Genomic DNA, 18,809 nt, shown 5'->3' with positions numbered 1-18,809 from the left:
GCTCAGCTGCCGATTTGATATCAGCCCATTCCACGTGACTAATGTAGATCAGCTTCACCCCTTAATGTTTAACAAATGAATGCACTATTTTAATTGTCCATTTCAGTAACAACTTGATAGCTTCATTCTCCCAATTGAAGTTGTGCATGCAAAACTGGGATATTGTACAGTAGTGGGGTATGGGACAGCAGTGGGGTATGGGACAGCAGTGGGGTATGGGACAGTAGTGGGGTATGGGACAGCAGTGGGGTATGGGACAGTAGTGGGGTATGGGACAGCAGTGGGATGTGGGACCGCAGTGGGATGTGGGACCGCAGTGGGATGTGGGACCGCAGTGGGATGTGGGACAGCAGTGGGATGTGGGACCGCAGTGGGGTATGGGACAGCAGTGGGGTGTGGGACCGCAGTGGGATGTGGGACCGCAGTGGGATGTGGGACCGCAGTGGGATGTGGGACAGCAGTGGGATGTGGGACAGTAGACAGATATTAGAATTGTAGAGTCATACAGCTCAGAAAAGGCCCTTCAGCGTATCAAGTTTGCACTGACAATAACTACCTCTAAAAGCACACTAATCTCATTTTCCTGCACTTGTTATGATACTTAAAGTGCTCATCCAAATATATTTTGAAGTTTGTAAGATTTTCGGTCTCCTCTACCTTCTCAGGCTGTGCGTTCCAGATTCCCCACCACCCTCTGAAAAGAAATTCTCAATCCCCTCTGATTCTCCCATCCCTTACCCTAAAACTATGGAACGCAGTGAGATATTTTACAGTGATTGGATACTGTACATTAGTGGATAAAACATAGAACATAGAACACTACAGCACAAACAGGCCCTTCGGCCCACAAGTTGCGCTGATCATATCCCTACCTACCGGGCCTATCTATAACCCTCAATCCCATTAAATCCCATGTACCATGGATATTGAGCTAGTGAGACGGAAAGCTACATGAAACCCAGAAAGCTAGCCTACAGTTGCAGAAGGTATTAAGGAAATCAAATGGATTTCTGGCTTTTATTTCAAGAGGGCTGGTATAGAAAAGTAAAAGGATGTTGCTGTAACTGTACAAGGCACGAGTGAGGCCACTTTTAGAATACCGTGTTCACCTACAATACCCTTATTGAAGGAAAGAGACATTATAATTGGGCACAGAACACAGGAGGTTTACTGGGGTGATACCAGGCACAGAGGGACTGCAATATGAGGAAAGATTTAACAGCTTGCGGGGAGGGGGGTGGATTCTCTGGTCCTGCCCGCCACGGGAATCATAGTGGGTGTGGAGCGAACCACGCAAAGGGCCACTGACCTTGAGTGGGATTGTGCGGTTTTTGGACAAGTGTAGCCAGAGAATCCCACCCCCCTGTATCTATACTCCTTGGAGTTCAGAAGAATGAGTGGTAATATGATTAAAAATAGACAATTGTTAGAGGGGTTCGACAGAGTTAATGGTGGGGGGGATGTTTCCACTCAGGGGACACCAGAGGGCACAGTTGCAGAATAAGCGAGTGCTCATTTAAGGATGGATTTGAGGAGGAATTTCTTTTATAGAGGCATACAGCATGGAAATAACAGCCCAACTTATCAATGATGCCTTTCTTATAACCACTAAGCTAGTCCCAATTGTCTGCATTTGCCCCATATCCCTCTATACCCATCTTACCCATCTGTCTAAATGTTTTTTAAAAGACAAAATTGTACCCTCCACTACTACTTCTTGTTCCAGACACTCACCACCTGGACCCTTTTGTATCTCTCCCCTATCACCTTAAACCTATGCCCTCTAGTTTTAGACTTCCCTATCTTTGGCCAAAGATGTTGACTATCTAGCTGATCTGGATAGCCTCTCATTATTTGATAGATCTCTATAAGATCTCCATTAAGCCTCGTAATATCCAGGGAAAAAAGTCCCAGTTTATCCAGCTTCTCCTTATAACTCAAGCCTCCAAGTCCCAGTAGCAAAAGAGAAAATGCTGGAAAATCTCAGCAAGCCTGGCAACATCTGTAAGGAGAGAAAAGAGCTGACGCTTTGAGTACAGATGATCTTTTGTCAAGTGTTTTTTGTAAGCCTTTTTTAAAGCCCTGGTAGTGTCCCAATAAATCTTTTCTGCACAGGATTCCAAGTGTGGCCTTACCACTCTTATCTCACCTTTCCCAAAGGGTGGTGAATCTCTGGAATTCTTTACCATAGAACCACAGAATTACAGCTCGGAAACTGGCCTTTTGGCCCTTCTTGTCTGTGCCGAACCATTTTTTGCCTAGTCCCACTGACCTGCACCTGGACCATATCCCTCCACACCCCTCTCATCCATGTATCTGTCCAAGTTTTTCTTAAATGTTAAAAATGACCCCACTTTCACTTACCAGTTACCCCAAGAAGCCAAATCCTTGTCATTTTCAAGACTGAGATTGAGAAGTTTTTAATCAAGAGGGAAAATTAAGACAGGGAAGTAAGGCTGGAAAATGGACTTAGGAAGTGTTAGCTAATAATAAAATCATAATGAGGTATTAAGGAAATCAAATGGATTTCTGGCTGTTATTTCAAGAGGGCTGGTGTACAACGTAGAACTAGGAGCAGGAGTCGGCCATCTGGCCCCTCGAGCCTGCTCCGCCATGCAATAAGATCATGGCTGATCTTTTTGTGGACTCAGCTCCACTTACCCGCCCGCTCACCATAACCCTTAATTCCTTTACTATTCAAAAACTTATCTATCTCTGCCTTAAAAACATTCAATGAGGGAGCCTCAACTGGGCAGGGAATTCCACAGATTCACAACCCTTTGTGTGAAGAAGTTCCTCCTCAACTCAGTCCTAAATCTGCTCCCCCTTATTTTGAGGTCATGCCCCCTAGTTTTAGTTTCACCTGCCAGTGGAAACAACTTCCCTGCTTCTATCTTATCTATTCCCTTTATAATCTTATATGTTTCTGTAAGATCTTCCCCCATTCCAATGAGTATAGCCCCAGTCTACTCAGTCTCATAAACCAACCCTCTCAACTCTGGAATCAGCCTAGTGAATCTCCTCTGCACCCCCTCCAGTGCCAGTATATCCTTTCTCAAGTAAGGAGACCAAAACTGTACACAGTACTCCAGGTGTGGCCTCACCAGCACCTTATACAGCTGCAATATAATCTCACTTTTTTAAACTCCATCCCTCTGGCAACGAAGGACAAAATTCCATTTGCCTCCTTAATTACCTAAACCAACTCCTTGTAATTCTTGCACAAGGACACCCAGATCCCTCTGCACAGTAGCATGCTACAACTTTTAACCAGATAAATAATAGTCCATTTTGCGGTTATTCATACCAAAATGGATGAGCAGATATGATCTTACTAAATAGTAGAGCAGGTTCAAAGAACTAAATTGTCTACTCCTGTTCCTATTTCTTATGGTCTTATTGGACAATAGTTAGATATTGCTCAGCAGTGGAATAATGGCTAACGATGGGATATTGGACAGCAGTGAGAGATTGTACAGTTGTGGGATACAGTACAGGAAGTGGTAGGGTGTTGGAGGGTAGAGAAATATCGGATGATGGTGAAATAATGTACAGTGCTGGATTATTGTACAGTGATGGAATACTGGATAGAACATAGAACAAAGAACACTACAGCGCAAACAGGCCCTTCGGCCCACGAGCTGCGCCGATCACATCAACACCTACCAATCCATAGACCTATCTATAACCCCCAATCTCATTAAATCCCATATACTCATCCAGAAGTCTTTTAAAAGACCCCAGCGAGTTCGCCTCCACCACCACTGACGGCAGCCGATTCCATTCACTCACCACCCTCTGAGTGAAAAACTTACCCCTAACATCACTTCTGTACTTTCCTCCCCGCACCTTAAATCTGTGTCCTCTCGTAGCGACCATTTCAACCTGGGGAAATAGCCTCTGAGAGTCCACCCTATCTATTCCTCTCAACATTTTATAAACCTCTATCAGGTCGCCTCTCAACCTTCGTCTTTCCAGGGAAAAGAGTCCCAGCTCCCTCAACCTAACTTCATAAGGCATGCCTCCCAGTCCAGGCAACATCCTTGTAAATCTCCCCTGTACCCTTTCAATAGCTTCTACGTCCTTCCTATAGTGAGGCGACCAGAACTGCGCACAGTACTCCAAGTGAGGCCTGACAAGGGTCTTATAAAGTTACAGCATTACCTCCCGATTCCTAAACTCAATCCCTCGATTAATGAAGGCCTGTACACCATACGCCTTCTTGACCACATCCTCCACCTGCGAGGCCGATTTAAGAGTCCTGTGGACCCGGACCCCAAGATCCTTCTGCTCTTCAACACTACTAAGACTCCTGCCCTTGATAGTGTACTCGTTCATCCCATTGGTCCTGCCAAAATGGACCACTACACATTTATCCGCGTTGAAGTCCATCTGCCACTTCTCCGCCCTGTCCTGCATCCTATTTATGTCCTACTGCAACTTTTGACATCCTTCCAGACCATCCACAACACCACCGACCTTCGTGTCATCGGCGAACTTACTAACCCATCCCTCCACTTCCTCATCCAGGTCATTTATGAAAATGACAAACAGCAAGGGTCCCAGAACAGATCCCTGGGGCACTCCACTGGTGACTGACCTCCATGCAGAAAAAGACCCATCCACAACCACTCTCTGCCTTCTGCAGGCAAGCCAGTTCTGGATCCACAAGGCCAAAGCCCCTTGGATCCCATGCCCTCTCACCTTCTCAAGAAGTCTTGCATGGGGGACCTTATCAAATGCCTTGCTGAAGTCCATGTACACCACGTCCACGGCACTTCCTTCGTCAATGTGTTCAGTCACATTTTCGAATAGTAAGATATTGTACACTAGAATAATAAGTAGTGAGATATTGTATAGTAGTGGGATATTGTACACTAGTGAGATGTTGGACTATGAGGAGATATTGTACAGTAGTGGGGTATTGTATAGTATTGAGATAATGTACAATAATGGGATAATGGCCAGTGAGGTACTGTATAGTGGGGTATTCTACAATAATGAAATGTTGGACAATGCTGGGATATTGGACCGTGAGTATTGTACAGTAGTGAGATAATGTACAATAGTGTACCATAGTGAGATATTTTACAATAGTGGAATATAGTACAGTAGTGGGACATTGTACCAAAGTGAGACATGGTAAGGTTGTGAGATTTTGGATAGTTGTGAGATATGTTACAACTTATAACATATGGGGTGGGGGGGGTGGGGTGCACTGGCTTGTCTTCATAGAGAAGCCCAGACAATGTCTTACAGTCTGACACAATGGTGAAGTGCTGTCTGTAGATGGACTGGTGACATTTCTTCACAGCATAGGTGGCTGCTAAACTCTCTTTGTTGATTTGGGAGTATTTTTTCCCCTGTGTCTGACAAAGTCCTCAAAGCAATTACCGTTTCCACCATATCTCAGAGTCATAAAGTCATATAGTACTGAAAAAGGCCCCTTGGCCCATTGAGTCTATACCGACAATAACTACCAGTAAAGTCACACTAAGCCCATTTCCCAAACTTGTCCCATATTCTTGTTCATCCAGATATCTTTTGAGGTTTGTAACATTTCCAGCCTCCACTACCTTCCCAGGTAGTACATTCTAGATTCCCACCACCCTCTGAGTGAAAACAACATTTCTTAAATCCCTCTGAATCTCCAGTCACTCATCCTAAAATTATGTCCCCTCGTGATTGACCTCCCAACTAAATTACTTCCTATCCTCCCTTTCCATACAAATTGAGCCAGAGGGCCTGTTTCAATGCTCTAAGACTCTATGGCTCCAATCCAATTGGGATCTAATGGGATTGGGGGTTATAGATAGGTCTATGGCCTAGTAGGTATAGAAGTGATCGGCGCAACTCGTGGGGCGAAGGGCCTGTTTGTGCTGTAGTGTTCTATGTTCTACGTAATCCATTCCTGCCCATTCACCGCTGTACAAAGCCACAACCCATCCCTGCCCATTCACCGCTGTACAAAGCCACAACCCATCCCTGCCCATTCACCACTGTACCCACCCATAACCCATCCCTGCCCATTCACCGCTGTACCCAGCCATAACCCATCCCTGCCCATTCACCGCTGTACCCAGCCATAACCCATCTCTACCCATTCACCACTGTATCCAGCCATAACCCATCCCTGCCCATTCACCACTGTATCCAGCCATAACCCATCCCTGCCCATTCACCACTGTACCCACCCATAACCCATCTCTACCCATTCACCACTGTATCCAGCCATAACCCATCCCTGCCCATTCACCGCTGTACCCACCCATAACCCATCTCTACCCATTCACCACTGTATCCAGCCATAACCCATCCCTGCCCATTCACCACTGTATCCAGCCATAACCCATCCCTGCCCATTCACCACTGTATCCAGCCATAACCCATCCCTGCCCATTCACCACTGTACCCACCCATAACCCATCTCTACCCATTCACCACTGTATCCAGCCATAACCCATCCCTGCCCATTCACCACTGTATCCAGCCATAACCCATCCCTGCCCATTCACCACTGTATCCAGCCATAACCTATCCCTACCCATTCACCACTGTACCCACCCATAACCCATCCCTGCCCATTCACCACTGTATCCAGCCACAACCCATCCCTGCCCATTCACCACTGTATCCAGCCATAACCCATCCCTACCCATTCACCACTGTATCCAGCCACAACCCATCTCTACCCATTCACCACTGTATCCAGCCATAACCCATCCCTGCCCATTCACCACTGTATCCAGCCACAACCCATCCCTACCCATTCACCACTGTATCCAGCCACAACCCATCCCTGCCCATTCACCACTGTATCCAGCCACAACCCATCCCTGCCCATTCACCACTGTATCCAGCCATAACCTATCCCTACCCATTCACCACTGTACCCACCCATAACCCATCCCTGCCCATTCACCACTGTATCCAGCCACAACCCATCCCTGCCCATTCACCACTGTATCCAGCCATAACCCATCCCTACCCATTCACCACTGTATCCAGCCACAACCCATCCCTACCCATTCACCACTGTATCCAGCCACAACCCATCCCTGCCCATTCACCGCTGTATCCAGCCACAACCCATCCCTGCCCATTCACCGCTGTACCCACCCACAACCCATCCCTGCCCATTCACCGCTGTACCCACCCACAACCCATCCCTGCCCATTCACCGCTGTACCCACCCATAACCCATCCCTACCCATTCACCACTGTATCCAGCCACAACCCATCCCTGCCCATTCACCGCTGTACCCACCCATCACCCATCCCTACCCATTCACCGCTGTACCCACCCACAACCCATCCCTGCCCATTCACCGCTGTACCCACCCATAACCCATCCCTGCCCATTCACCGCTGTACCCACCCATAACCCATCCCTACCCATTCACTGCTGTACCCACCCATAACCCATCCCTGCCCATTCACTGCTGTACCCACCCATAACCCATCCCTGCCCATTCACCGCTGTACCCACCCATAACCCACCCCTACCCATTCACCGCTGTACCCACCCATAACCCATCCCTGCCCATTCACTGCTGTACCCACCCATAACCCATCCCTGCCCATTCACCGCTGTACCCAGCCATAACCCACCCCTGCCCATTCACCGCTGTACCCACCCATAACCCATCCCTACCCAATCACCGCTGTACCCACCCATAACCCACCCCTACCCATTCACCGCTGTACCCACCCATAACCCATCCCTGCCCATTCACCGCTGTACCCACCCATAACCCATCCCTGCCCATTCACCGCTGTACCCACCCATAACCCATCCCTACCCATTCACTGCTGTACCCACCCATAACCCATCCCTACCCAATCACCGCTGTACCCACCCATAACCCATCCCTACCCATTCACCACTATTTGCAGCTGTGGTGCATGCCCCTTTAAGGATCAACCGGCAGAGTAAGGGCCACATGACCTAGGGAACCATCTGGGGAACATGCCTTGTTCCAGAACATTCTTGGGACCTAGTTGCAGCTTCAGGTGGCAAGTCTCTGGACAATGTAAATAAATCTGTGAATAATTTCCTCAATGATTACGTTGGCGACCTGGGTTAAAGTGACCCTTGAACTGTGACTGTGCAGTTTCTGTTGAGATTGAATGAAGTTGAGAGGAAGAAAAATATTGACAAAAATCCTTCTATTTGAATGGATCGATCCTTTTGGTGCCTCTATCGAGGACCGGACACAAAATATAGAGGGTTTGGGTTCTTGCTTTTAGACCAACATAATAGAGGAGGAATTTGAGAATTAGACAGTGCAGTAAGGCCATTCGGCCCCTCGAGTCTGCACTGACAATAACTACGACTAACGTCATGTTAACCCCACTTTCCAGAACTTTTCCTATATCCTTGAATGTTATGATGTCTCAAGAGCTCATTCAAATATTTTTTAAAGATTGTAAGCTTTCCAGCCGTCCACTCCGTCCCAGGCAGTGCATTCCAGATCCTCTGAGTAAAAATCTTCTTTCTCAAATCCTCCTGAATCTCCTGCCCATTATCCTGAAACTCAGTCCCCTTGTGATTGAGCCCCCAACCAAAGAGAACAGCTCCTCCCTACTCACCCAGTCCATACCCCTCATAATCTTATACACCTCAATCATGAACATATAAACATAGAACAGTACAGTACAGGCCCTTTGACCCTTGATGTTGTGCCGAGCTTTGTCTGAAACCAAGATCAAGCTATCCCACTCCCTATCATTCTGGTGTGCTCCTTGTGCCTATCCAATAACCGCTTGAAAGTTTCTAAAGTGTCCAACTCCACTATCACAACAGGCAGTCTATTCCACACCCCAACCACTCTCTGAGTAAAGAATCTCCCTCGGACATCCCTCCTATATCTCCCACCATGAACCTTATAGTTATGCCCCCTAGTAACAGTTACATCCACCCAAGGAAACAGTCTCTGAACGCCCACTCTATCTATCCCCCTCATCATCTTATAAACCTCTATTAAGTCGCCTCTCATCCTCCTCCGCTCCAAAGAGAAAAGCCCCAGCTCCCTCAACCTTTCCTCATAAGACCTACCCTCCAAACCAGGCAGCATCCTGGTAAATCTCCTCTGCACTCTCTCCAATGCTTCCACATCCTCCTTATAGTGAGGTGACCAGAACTGCACACAATATTCCAAATGTGGTCTCTCCAATGTCCTGTATAGTTGCAGCATAACCCCACGGCTCTTAAACTCAAACCCCCTGTCAATAAACGCTAACACACTATAAGCTTTCTTCTCGGCTCTATCCACTTGAATGGCAACCTTCAGAGATCTGTGGATATGAACCCCAAGATCTCTCTGTTCCTCCACATTCCTCAGAACCCTGCCGTTGACCCTGTAATCCGCATTCAAATTTGTCCTACCAAAGTGAATCACCTCACGCTTATTAGGGTTAAACTCCATCTGCCACTTTTCTGCCCAGCTCTGCATTCTATCAATGTCTCTTTGCAGCCTACAAGAGCCCTCCACCTCATCCACTACTCCACCAATCTTGGTGTCATCAGCAAATTTACTAACCCACCCTTCAACCCCCTCTTCCAAGTCATTGATAAAAATCACAAATAGCAGAGGACCCAGCACTGATTCCTGTGGTACACCGCTGGTAACTGGTCTCCAGTCTGAAAATTTTCCCTCCACCACCACCCTCTGTCTTCTAAGAGACAGCCAGTTACTAATCCAATCGGCCAAATTTCCCTCTATCCCGCACCTCCTTACTTTCTTCATGCCCACCATGGGGAACCTTATCAAACACCTTACTAAAATCCATGTATACAACATCAACTGCTCTACCTTCATCTACACACTTAGTTACCTCCTCAAAGAGTTCAATCAAATTTATGAGGCAGGACTTACCCTTCACAAATCCATGTTAACTATCCCAGATTAAGCTGCATCTTTCCAAATGGTCATAAATCCTATCCCTCAGGACCTTTTCCATTAACTTACCAACTAAGCTTACTAACTGGCCTATAATTACCAGGGTCATCCCTATTTCCTTATTTGAACAGAGGAACAACATTCACCACTCTCCAGTCCTCTGGCACAATCCCTGTGGACAGTAAGGAACCAAAGATCAAAGCCAAAAGCTCTGCAATCTCCTCCCTTGCCTCCCAAAGAATCATAGGATGTATCCCAACAGGCCCAGAGGACTTATCGAACCTCAGGTTTTCCAAAATTGCTGATACATCTTCCCTCAGAACATCTACCTCCTCCATCCTATCAGCCTGTATCACACTCTCGTCCTCAAAGACATGGTCCCTCTCCTTAGTGAACACTGAAGAAAAGTATTCATTCATCGCCTCTCCTATCTCTTCTGACTCCATGCACAAGTTCCCACTACTATCCTTGACTGGCCCTAACCTCACCCTGGTCACTCTTTTATTTCTCACATAAGAGTAGAAGGCCTTGGGGTTTTCCTTGATCTGAGCCGCCAAGGACTTCTCATGTCCCCTCCTAGCTCTCCTAAGCCCTTTCTTTAACTCATTCCTAGCTACCTTGTAACCCTCAAGCGACCCAACTGAACCTTGTTTTCTCATCCTTACATATGCTTCCTTTTGCCTCTTGACAAGACATTCAACCTCCTTCGTGAACCATGGTTCCCTCACTCAGCCATTTCCTCCCTGCCTGACAGGGACATACCTATCAAGGACACGCAGTATTTGTTCCTTGAACAAGCTCCACTTTTCATTTGTGCCCATACCTGACAGTTTCTGTTCCCATTTTATGCTCCCTAATTCTTGCCTATCCACATCATAATTACCCCTGCCCCAATTATAAACCTTGCCCTGCCATGTGACCCTATCCCTCTCCATTGCAATAATGAAGGACACTGAATTGTGGTCACTATTTCCAAAGTGCTCCCCCACAAACAAATCTAACACTTGGCCCGGTTCATTCCCCAGTACCAAGTCCAATGTGGCCCCACCTCTTGTCGGCTCATCCACATATTGTGTCAGAAAACCCTCCTGCACACACTGTACAAAAAGTGTCCCATCTGAACTATTCGACCTTTGAAGGTTCCAATCAATATTTGGAAAGTTAAAGTCACCCATGATAACCACCCTGTGACCTCCACACCGATCCATAATCTGCTTTGCCATTTCCTCCTCCACATCTCTATTACTATTTAGGGGCCTGTAGAAAACTCCTAACAATCATGTCCCCTTCAGCCTCTCTGCTCTAAAGAAAACAATCCAAGCTACCCAGTCTGTCCTTATAGCTCAAATGCTCCATCCCAATAAATCTCCTCTATACCCCTTTTAAGTGCAATCACATCCTTCCGATAGTGAGGCAACCAGAACTGCATACAGTACTCCAGCTGCGGCCAAACTAACATTCTGTATAGCTCCAATATTACCTCCTTGCTCAGTGATGACCTCCTTTGCCATGACTAATAAATATCCCCTATGCCTTCTAAGGCATCTGCCATTCTATGGGATAGAGCTGCTCCAACTCCATACAGCGAAGTATCACAACTGATTATGAATGACTTGCTTGGGTTGAAGTGTATGAACAATGTTGCTGAGTGTAAAACCTGTCTCTGCACCTCCTGAGATGATTCCCTTCCCTGTCCCACTCGAGGACAGGGAAGGGAACTGTGCATGGAGCCAGAGGAAATGGGTGAGGTCCGCCTTGTGTCCAACGAGGGGCATACACGCGATGGGTCGTACTTGGGCTGCTCTTGGTTGTTCGGGATTGGCCTAGTGCTTCGTGTCGTTAGTGTGTGCCTAAACTAGACCAGATACTGGGCAAGACGACAGCTCAGTGACTATCACTGATTGCTGTGCAGACACATGGATTTGGGCCGGTGTCTGTGGGAGTTTGCACATTCTCCCCGTGCTTGCGTGGGTTTTCTCCGGGTGCTCCGGTTTCCCCCCACACCCCAAAGATGTGCTATTAGAACATAGAACATTACAGCGCAGAACAGGCCCTTCGGCCCACAATGTTGCGCCGACCAGTCTTATTTTTTTAAAAAAAAACATTGACCCACTAATCTAAACCAATCCCTTTTCGTCCATAAACCTATCCACCAATCTCTTAAACGCCCCCAAACTAGGCGCATTTACAACTGCAGCAGGCAGGGCATTCCAGTCCCTCACCACCCTCTGGGTAAAGAACCTGCCCCTGACATCCGTCCTATAACTACCCCCCCTTAATTTAAAGCCATGCCCCCTCGTGCTAGATTTCTCCATCCGAGGAAACAGGCTATCACCATCCACCCTATCTAAACCTCTAATCATCTTATATGTTTCTATAAGATCCCCTCTTAGCCGCCTTCTTTCCAGTGAAAACAACCCCAAATCCCTCAGTCTCTCCTCATAGGACCTCCCCTGCATACCAGGCAACATCCTGGTAAACCTCCTCTGCACCCTCTCCAAAGCCTCCACATCCTTCCTGTAATGTGGGGACCAGAACTGCACACAGTACTCCAAGTGCGGCCGCACCAGAGTTGTGTACAGTTGCAACATGACGCTGCGACTCCTAAATTCAATCCCCCTACCAATAAACGCCAAGACACCGTACGCCTTCTTAACAACCTTATCTACTTGATTCCCAACTTTCAGGGATCTATGTACACATACACCTAGATCCCTCTGCTCCTCCACTCTATTCAAAGTCCTCCCGTTAGCCCTATACTCAACACATCTGTTATTCCTACCGAAATGGATTACCTCACACTTCTCCGCATTAAACTCCATCCGCCACCTCGCGGCCCAGCTCTGCAACCTGTCCAAGTCACCCTGCAAACTTCGACACCCTTCCTCACAATCTACCACACCTCCGACTTTGGTGTCATCAGCAAACTTACTAATCCACCCAACTATACCCTCATCCAGATCATTAATAAAGATTACAAACAGCAGTGGCCCCAAAACAGATCCCTGAGGCACACCACTCGTGACCGAACTCCATGATGAATAATTACCATCAACCACCACCCTCTGTCTCCTATCTGCTAACCAATTCCTGATCCAAGTACCTAAATTACCACCAATCCCATACATCTGCATTTTCTGCAGAAGCATACCATGGTGAACCATTAGGCTGATTGGCAGGAATAAATTGTCCCTAAATTAGTTTCCCTCAATGTGGATGGCCATAAAACATTAGATAAGGGTAATGGGTGGAGGGGGGACTGGTGGTGTTGAGATGGCGGCGCGGGCTCGTTGGGCCAAAGGGCCTGTTTCCTGGGCTGTTTTTGTTCTTTGTTCTTTGTTATTAAATGAGTTCTTTGCATCAGTATTCACCAAAGAGAAGCTCTTAGTGGATGATGACTCTGGAGAAGAGTGTGCAGATAGTTTGCATCATGTTGAGATCAAAAAGGAAGAGTTATTGGGGTTGTTGAGAAACATTAAGAACATAAGAACATAAGAAATGGGAGCAGGAGTAGGCCATCTAGCCCTTCGAGCCTGCCCCACCATTCAATAAGATCATGGCTGATCTGTCGTGGCTCAGTTCCACATTCCCGCCCTCTCCCCATAACCCTTAATCCCCTCTCTTATCAAGAACCCATCAACCCGCTTCTTAAAAATATTTAGCGAGGCAGCCTCCATCACTTCAACGGGCAGAGAATTCCAGAGATTCACCACCCTTTGAGTGAAGAAGTTCCTCCTCAACTCCATTCTAAACCGCCTCCCCTTTATCTTGAGGCTGTGCCCCCTAGTCCTACTGCCTTTTTTGAGCGGGAAGAGTCTCTCCACCTCTATCCTATCCATCCCATTCATCATCTTATATGTCTCAATGAGATCTCCCCTCATTCTTCTAAACTCTAACGAGTACAAGCCTAGTTTATTCAGCCTCTCCTCATAGCTCAATCCCCTCAACTCCGGTATCAGCCTAGTAAACCTCCTCTGCACTCCCTCCAGGGCCAAAATATCCTTGCGCAGGTGCAGCGCCCAAAACTGCAGGTAGACTTAAGGTAGACAAGTCCCCAGGGCCTGATGGGAAATATCCCAGAATACTTAGAGAGGCAAGGGAGGAAATTGCTGGGGCCTTGAGAGAAATCTTTGTATCCTGATTGGCTAAGAGGAGGTCCCAGAGGATTGGAGAAAAGCTAATGTTGTTCCTTTGTTTAAGAAGGGTAGCAAAAATAATCCAGGTAAAATAATACAGGCTGGTGAGTCTTACATTAGTGGTAGAGAAATTATTGGAAAGGATTTTTCAAGACAGGATTTACTCCCACTTGGAAATAACTGAATTAGCGAGAGGCAACTTGGTTTTGGAAGGGGAGGCTGTGTCTCACTAACTAGATTGGGTTTTTCGAGAATATGACAAAGATGAAGGTAGGGCAGTGGATGTTGTCTACATGGACTTGAGTAAGGCCTTTGACAAGGTCTCTCATGGCAGACTGGTACAGAAGGTAAACCACATGGGATCAGAGGTGAGCTGGCAAAATGGATACAGAACTGGCTCGGTCATAGAAGACAGAGGGTAGCAGTGGAAGGGTGTGTTTCTGAATGGAGGGCTGTAACAAGTGGCATTCTTCAGGGATCAGTGCTGGGACCTTTGCTGTTGGTAAAATGTATAAATGATTTGGAGGAAAATGTAATTAATTTAATTAGCAAGTTTGCGGACAACACAAATGTTGGTGGATAGCAATGAGGACCATCGGAGGATACAACAGGATATAGAGCAATTGGAAATTTGGGCAGAGAGATGGCAGATGGAGTTTAATCCAAACAAATGTGGGGTAATGCATTCTGGAAGGTCAAATACAGATAGGAAATATACAGTAAATGGCAAAACCCTTAAGAGTATTGATAGGCAGAGGGATCTGGGTGTACAGGACCATTTCTTAGAGGAGCCAAGCTACTACATTAACACTGGATACTAAAACAGATAACAGTTCCAGTCTTCTCAATAGTTATATACAGAAGCAAGTGTTAGTTTCTGACATTAGAAGCTTCCCCATCCCCCTTCCATTCAGATCTCTCAGTAGGTGTGTAGCACGGTGGCACAGTGGTTGACAGCGCTGCTTCACAGCGCTAGGGACTTGGGTTCAATTCCAGCCTTGGGTGACTGCGTGGAGCTTGCATGTTCTCCCCATGTCTGCATGGGTTTCCTCCGGGTGCGCTGGTTTCCTCCCACAGTCTGAAGATCTTGTGGGTTGGGTGGATTGGCCATGCTAAATTTACCCTAACATCAGGAGGATTAGCAGGGTAAATATGTGGGGTTACGGGAATAGGGCCTTTGTGGAATTGTGGTCCATGCAGACTCGATGGGCTGAGTGGCCTCCTTCTGCACTGTCAGGATTCAATGATTCTATTCTAAGCACTTGTTGAAACTAGTTAAAATTCGATTTAAATTCTCTGTCCAATTATTAAAGTTTTTCTATTCCTCAACCACCGTTTCTCCAAACTATTTGATTTTTACTCCTGAAATTAGGCAGCTGTAAAACCTCGTGGTTTGACCGTGACAATCCATCAGGAAAAGGGGACTATGAAACTCTTGTGGATCTCCGGAAGGAATATCCTGGTCGGATCTGCAGCAACCCCATTGCCTGTGAGGTGGAGACAGCGTCGGGGGATCCAGTTGCCAGCTCTGGAGACAATGTTTCTGAGTAAAATAATGATTCTCTCCATCTGAGTTTGATCTTGTCACGTTGTTTTAGCAATTCCATTAACCTCCTATTATCCTTTGAACAGCTGTAGCGTTTCCTCTGGGTTTGTCTGTGTGAATGCAGAGCAGGATGATGGCAGATGTGAAGATTACAGAATCCGGTTTACCTGTCCCGAATCTTTTTGTAAGTGTTGAACATCTGTAAAATTTGATTTATTGACTGTTAACGTTCCACTTTGTGGTTCTACATTCAGTGCTGCATTTTGCTATTTTTGATTGAAGCAAACAAAATATGTGATACCATTTGCTAAAAACCTGATTTGCGCCTAGTGTGAAATGGTTTGCGATCTTCCCAGCAACTTTCTAATGGGGCAAAGCCGATTAGCATATTAAAAGTAACATTTGAAACCCATCGCATGGAATCTTCCAACCATGACAGTGCAAATTTGTACGGTTCTCCAGTAGTGTAGACCGGGCGCAGTGGTCATGCCAGATGCCACAGAGAACATTGAAGCCCATCACATGGTCAGGGGCATTGAATCATAGAATCCCTAAAGTGCTGAAGAGGCCATTCGGCCCATTGAGTCTGCACCGACTATCTAACCTGTCTTAGCTAGGCGCTCTATGCTGTCCTAGTCCCAGAGCTCCCAAACATTGCCCATAGTCCACCTAACATACACATCTTGGGACACTATGGGGCAATTTAGCATGGCCAATCCACCTAACCTGCAGATCTTTGAACAATGGGATGAAAGTGGAGGATGGGTGTCACGATAGCACAGTGGGTTAGCACTGCTGCTTCACAGCCCCAGGGTTCTGGGTTCGATTCTCGGCTCGGGTCACTGTCTGTGTGGAGTTTGCACATTCTCCTTGTGTCTGCCTGGGTTTCCTCCGGGTACTCCGGTTTCCTCCCACAGTCCAAAGATGTGCGGGTTAGGTTGATTGGCCAGGCTAAGAAATTGCCCCTTAGTGTCCAGGGTAGCAGAGGTTAGCGGGATTAGTGGGTATAATATGTAGGGATATGGGGGTAGGGCCTGGGTGGGATTGTGTTCGGTGCAGGCTCGATGGGCCAAAGGGCCTCTTTCTGCACTGTAGGGTTCTATGATGACTTGGAGGAAACCTATGCAGACATGGGAAGAACGGGCAAACTCCACATGGACAGTGACTCAAGGCTGGAATTGAACCCGGGGACCTGGAGCTGTGAGGCAGCAGCGCCACTGTATGGGGTCATCGAGGAGGGGGATCATAATGCGGGGGCAGTTAGGGGGTCATGATGGGATTTTTTGGCCAGGTGAGAGACATGGTTTCAGGATGGTCATGACCAGGAGTATCAGACTGTTTGGAGGGACTGACAGGAAGGTAAGGGAGGGGGTGTAGCTCTGATATTTAAGGATGGTACCTGGGCAGTAGTGAGAGATGATATAGATTCTATGGAAAAAAAAAGGTTGAATCCATTTGGATGGAAATTAGAAATAGTAAGGAGAAAAAGTCACTGAAAGTCTTTAGGCCATCAAATAATGACATCACGGTGGGGTGAAAAATAAGCAAAGAAATAACTGATGCATGTAAAAATGTTACAGCAATTACCATGGGGGATTTTAATCTACATATCAATTGGTCAAACCAGGTACACAGCCTTGAGGAGGACTTCACAGAATGTATCCGCGACAGCTTCCTTGAACAGTATGTAATGGAACTACGAGGGAGCAAACTATCCTACATCTGGTCCACTCACATTGTCTGTACATTGATTACCTGTAAAGACTCGCCTTCCAACCATCATCTTGTAAATTGAGTTTGTGTCTGTATATTCTCTGTTTGTAAACACAACTCTTCACTCACCTGAAGAAGGAGCGACACTCTGAAAACTTGTGCTACCAAATAAACCTGTTGGACTTTAACCCGGTGTTGTGAGACTTCTTACTGTGTAATGAGACAGGAATAATTAATGATCTTGCAGTTAGGGATCCTCTTGGAAGCAGCAATCACAGTATGGTTAAATTTAAAATACAGATAGAGCGTGAGAAGGTAAAATCCAATCCCAGTGTCTTGTACTTAAACAAAGGAGATAATAAAGGGATGAGGGGGGAGTTGGCTAAGGTAGACTGGAGCAAAAACTTTATGGTGGGACAATTGAGGAGCGGTGGAGGGGTTTCAAAGTGATTTTTCACAGTGCTCAGCAAAAGTATATCCCAGTGATAAGGAAGGATTGCAGAGAAAGAGATAATCAGCCATGGATTTCTGAGGAAATAAAGGAGGATATCAAATTGAAAGAAAATGCATATAAAGTGGCAAAGATTAGTGTGAACCAAGAGGATTCAGAAATCTTTAAAGGTCAATAGAAAGCCATAAAAAAAGCCATAAAGAAAAGTAAGATGGAGAGTAAACTAGCTCAGAATATAAAAACAGATAGCAAAAGTTTCAACAAATATATAAAGCAAAAGAAGAGTGGCTAAAATAAACATTGATCCTTTAGAGGACGAGAAGGGGGATGTAATAACTGGAAATGAAGAAATGGCTGAGGCATTGAACAGGTATTTTGTGTCAGTCTTCACAGTGGAAAACACAAATAACATGCCAAAAATTGATGACAGGAAGGCGATGGCAGGTGAGGACTGAGAAACTATCATTATCACAAAAGAGGTAGTGTTGGGAAAGTTAATGGGTCTAAAGGTAGACAAGTCTCCTGGTCCTGATGGAATGTATCCCAGGGCATTAAAAGAGATAGCGGAGAAATAGCAAATGTACTAGTGGTAATTTACCAAAATTGGCTGGATTCTGGGGTGATTCCCACAGATTGGAAAACTACAAATGTGACGACGCCACTGTTTAAAAAAGGAGGCAATCAAAAGGCAGGTATTTATTAGCCATTTAGCTTAACTTCTGTCGTAGGGAAAATGCTTGAATCTATCATCAAAGAAGAAATAGCGAGACATCTGGATATAAATTGTCCCATTGGTAAGACGCAGCATAGGTTCATGAAGGGCAGGTCATTTTTGAGTAATTTGGTGGAATTCTTTGAGAACATTACCTGTGCAGTGGACAATGGGGAACCTGTGGATGTGGTGTATCTGGATTTCCAGAAGGCATTTAACAAGATGCCGCACCAAAGACTGCTACATAAGATAAAGCTGCACAGTGTTACAGGTAAGGTATTAGCATGGATAGAGGATTGATTAACTAACAGAAAGCAAAGAGTGGGGGTAAATGGGTGTTTTTCTGGTT

At 46.2% G+C, this 18,809-nt stretch overlaps 1 protein-coding gene across 1 annotated transcript in view; it reads left to right on the top strand.

Annotated features, from left to right (window-relative positions):
* The window catches only part of LOC145335783 (mucin-5AC), a 58,510-nt gene extending 41,060 nt beyond the window's left edge, over positions 1-17,450 (top strand). The window contains exons 13-15 of the mRNA XM_080181513.1: positions 15,411-15,585; positions 15,671-15,768; positions 17,212-17,450. Coding sequence (XP_080037639.1) covers positions 15,411-15,585; positions 15,671-15,768; positions 17,212-17,225 — 287 coding nt within the window. The 3' untranslated portion in view covers positions 17,226-17,450. The remainder of the gene's footprint in view (positions 1-15,410; positions 15,586-15,670; positions 15,769-17,211) is intronic.
* Positions 17,451-18,809: the final 1,359 nt, after the last annotated feature.

The sequence above is a fragment of the Carcharhinus amblyrhynchos genome, unplaced genomic scaffold, assembly GCF_965287045.1.
Source record: "Carcharhinus amblyrhynchos unplaced genomic scaffold, sCarAmb.v2.hapA scaffold_41, whole genome shotgun sequence".
Lineage (NCBI taxonomy): Eukaryota > Metazoa > Chordata > Chondrichthyes > Carcharhiniformes > Carcharhinidae > Carcharhinus > Carcharhinus amblyrhynchos.
Note: the sequence above shows the minus strand (reverse complement) of the source record. Positions and strands in the feature narration are given on the sequence as shown.